The sequence below is a fragment of the Leuciscus leuciscus genome, assembly GCF_965113295.1.
Source record: "Leuciscus leuciscus genome assembly, chromosome: 22".
NCBI lineage: Eukaryota > Metazoa > Chordata > Actinopteri > Cypriniformes > Leuciscidae > Leuciscus > Leuciscus leuciscus.
This window is the reverse complement of record NC_138746.1, coordinates 21,040,010-21,043,629: the sequence shown is the minus strand read 5'-3', so window position 1 is coordinate 21,043,629 and position 3,620 is coordinate 21,040,010. Positions and strand designations below refer to the sequence as shown.

At 37.4% G+C, this 3,620-nt stretch overlaps 1 protein-coding gene across 1 annotated transcript; it reads left to right on the top strand.

Annotated features, from left to right (window-relative positions):
• The first annotated feature begins 1,678 nt into the window (after positions 1-1,678).
• LOC309487356 (V-set domain-containing T-cell activation inhibitor 1-like) lies at positions 1,679-2,824 on the top strand. Its single transcript, XM_082154982.1, has 2 exons — positions 1,679-2,163; positions 2,232-2,824. The coding sequence occupies exons 1-2, from the start codon at positions 1,812-1,814 to the stop codon at positions 2,363-2,365; spliced, it is 486 nt and encodes a 161-aa protein (XP_082011108.1). The 5' UTR covers positions 1,679-1,811; the 3' UTR covers positions 2,366-2,824.
• Positions 2,825-3,620: the final 796 nt, after the last annotated feature.

The window sequence follows — 3,620 nt, the reverse complement described above, 5'->3', positions numbered from 1 at the left end:
AAAAAGAGTGTCTCCTTCCTCATCAAACAAAGGCATCAACCGCAGAGTTGCCGCCACGTTAAAATTAGAAGATATCGGGCACGCTCTACAACTTCATGTAAAACAAAATCACCGTCACTTAACATTCTTCTTTCATAAGGTCAAGACGCTGTTGTTGCAGGTCTAATTTTCTCCTTTTTTTAAACCTGCTGTGCAAACACGGTCTCCTGTTCTAATTTTCGTTTCTCCGTTTCCATCTTAAACTCCATTTTACGCTGTTCCATTTGGAGAAGAACTAATTAAGTTGGCTTGGAAAAGTGTGTAATATTATTATTATTATGCTAAATTTCTCCACGCTACACCTCCTAAATCTGACTATTTTTATCTATCTTTTTAACTAATCATTCTTTCTAACTAATCTTCCCTTCTTTCTTTCTTTCTTTCTTTCTTTCTTTCTTTCTTTCTTTCTTTCTTTCTAATTCTAAATTCAAATTTTGACAGTTGGACCATTAGACTCCAATAGCTGCCCTTCTACTATTTCTAATTCATTGAGACTAATTTAAGATTCCATTCTAATATTTCTAAACTGAAAACCTTCAAACTTTAAACTTTTAAAACTACTAAACTAAAACTTAAACTAATTAAAACTGAAAACATTCAAACTTTTAAAACAAACTAAACTAAACCTTAAACTAATTCAAACTGAAAACATTCAAATTTTTAAAACTACTAAACTAAAACTTAAACTAAAACTAAACACATTCAAACTTAAAGCTTTTAAAAATTCTTCAAACTTTCTGGCAAGGCTTTTTCATGCCAACTTAAAGTTTGTCTACAAACTTTTTTATCTAGGCCTAGTTATTTTTGTTGTTCAAAAGACAGAGTTGCAGAAGAACGCACAGTTGGTAAATCTAGTCTCCGCTACAGACAACATCCCAGTAAACACATTTCGTGGCAACGTCCGTGGCGTTGCATTTATAGCAACGTCGCTGTCTACGTGCTCGCAACATTGTAACAACGTAGAATTGTAAGACGCAACAGGGCTGTTACAGCAACGTTGCTGCGCGACATTCAGCAACTGAGAGATGACGTTCAAACAATTAATTGTTTGATGCTAGAAATAGATATCCCCCATTTAGCAGGTTATGTTTTGTGGTTAATTTTTAATTAGTCATATGTTAGATAATTATCTACTTTTCAAATATTGTTTATCCTTATTATTAGTATTTATTTATTGGCCTAACAGTAAATTGATTATAATCAACACCTGCAAGTGTACACTTTGAAGAGTAAAAATGACATATATGGTTAGCTAATTAAACTTTATTAAAACTGCATATGTAATCAAATTGCACTTCCAAAGGTCATACATTTCTGAGAAAAATATATATTATACAGGGAGTGGACTAACATTAACTAGCATGAGCAGACATGAGAACATCTAGCAAAGAAACGAATGAGACGACAAATCAAAGGAAAAAAATAAACAGGTGAGCGAACAGTTACAAACATTTTTTTTCTGTGCGTTTCCAAAAAAAAAAAAAAAAAAAAAAAGAAAAGGGCAAAAAACATTAACGTGTAACACAGGCTAACTAGCTACAGGCTAGTAAGTTAGGCTAACAGTTACGCGCTTAAGTCGCTGCCTGTTCAAGCTTAAGGAGTGCTGAAATCATTTACACATCATTCATTTTGGCTTCATACTTTTGGCATAAAGTTAAATATTTGTCATACCAAAGATGTTCAAATAAATGTCACATTAGACAAGGAAGTTGTAGGCTGTGTTTGAATAATTACGTATCTTATTTAGCTGAGGTGAATTAAACGCAATTCTCATGTATCCTTGCTTGATGAAGAATAAGACGGTCCAACGGTTGGTATTTAAAAGGCTGATTTTCGCGGTCCTCCCCTGCACCTTCCCTGTGGACTCGTGGGATCTGAGTAGCACTGTTATTATCTGGCAGCGCGGGCTGGACGTTGTTCACAGCTTCTACTACAGTCGGGACCAGCTCGACCGTCAGAATCCTCATTATGTAAAACGCACCAGCCTGTTCATCCAGGAGATGGCAACAGGAAATGCATCACTCAAACTGGACAGAGTCACTCTGCAGGACGCCGGTGTTTACACCTGCTCCATCAGCACAAACACTGGCAGCCAGAAGAAGAGCTTTAAAGTGAATATTGCAGGTAACAACAACATGGACTAATGTTCGTAGAAAATCATGTTTTGTTTTCATGTCTGTGTTGTTTTTCAGCGTTCTACTCTGAACCTCGTCTGCAGTTCTCCATGTTAACTGATGGACTCAACCTGCTAGTGACATCAGATGGGGGTTACCCTTCTCCTAAACTGCAGTGGCCGTGTAATGGTCATCAGCTGGAGTTCCCTTGAGAGCCACCAGAGGGAACTCTAGCTGGTGACCGTTACATAACTACAAAGTACTACAAAACTCGGCACAGACCAGGAAATAACTAAAGTGCACACAAGACAAGGGGAACACAAGACCGGAATCATGACAGGCTGATGGAAAGCTCAGTCTTCAATCTTGAATAAAATTCAATCAACGATTCCATACGAAATAGCCCTTTAAAAGCAAACACTTCCACAGCTGCAAAACCACCAAAAAATAAATAAAAATGCCCTGGAGATTCAACTTCACACCCTCCCTAAAAATAAATCTAACTAGTAGACCCTAATCTTCAAGCATACATGGCGGGTTTTATGCATCTGATACCACAAGTCGAGAAGAACAACCAATTAAATTGGCGATTCCCTCAAACCTCGGCGTGCTCCCGAGACTCAGCTCTAACCACTGATCTGCCCAAAAATAACAACTAAAAAACAAAACAATCAACGAATTACACAGCAAAAGTTCAGTGACATTTGTATTTGTGCATGGTAGAAAGCAAATATTGATACTGACATAATGACATGTGGAAAATTGAACTACACGATTGAGGGAGCAGGCTACACAGTGAACTCAGAGAAAACGCTACTTAAGGTCCACTGAGGCCTTTTCTGCTCTAGTGGCTCTTTTCAGAAGATGGCTCATTACTAGGTGTGGGCTTTAAAGCTTATTTGTGAAATGTCACTACACCTGTAATAACTGATTAACTAATAACTGATTACATATACAGGTTATTTTTTCTAAACAGACATGCTACTTGTTTATAGTGGATGTTTTCGTGAAGCTGTAATTGAATTAAACTTATAATTTCTTCTGTGTTATGGAAGACCAGGATGCTTCAATAGCGGCCTTCAGCTCTTCTGCATTGTTCTGTCTCATGTCTCTCATCTTTCTCTAGGCAATGCCCCATAGATTCTCTATGGGGTTAAGATCAGGCGAGTTTGCTGGCCAATCAAGCACAGTAATCCCATGGTCATTGAACCAGGTTTTGGTTCTTTTGGCAGTGTGGGCAGGTGCCAAGTCCTGCTGGAAAATGAAGTCAGCATCTCCATAAAGCTTGTCTGCTGAAGGAAGCATGAAGTGCTCTAAAATGTCCTGGTAGACGGCTGCGTTGACTCTGGACTTAATCTCCATAAATTATAACAAATAAAGGCTTGAAATATCTCACTTTGCATGAAATGAGTCTATATAATATATTAGTTTCACCTTTTAAGTTGAATTACTGAAATAAATGAACTC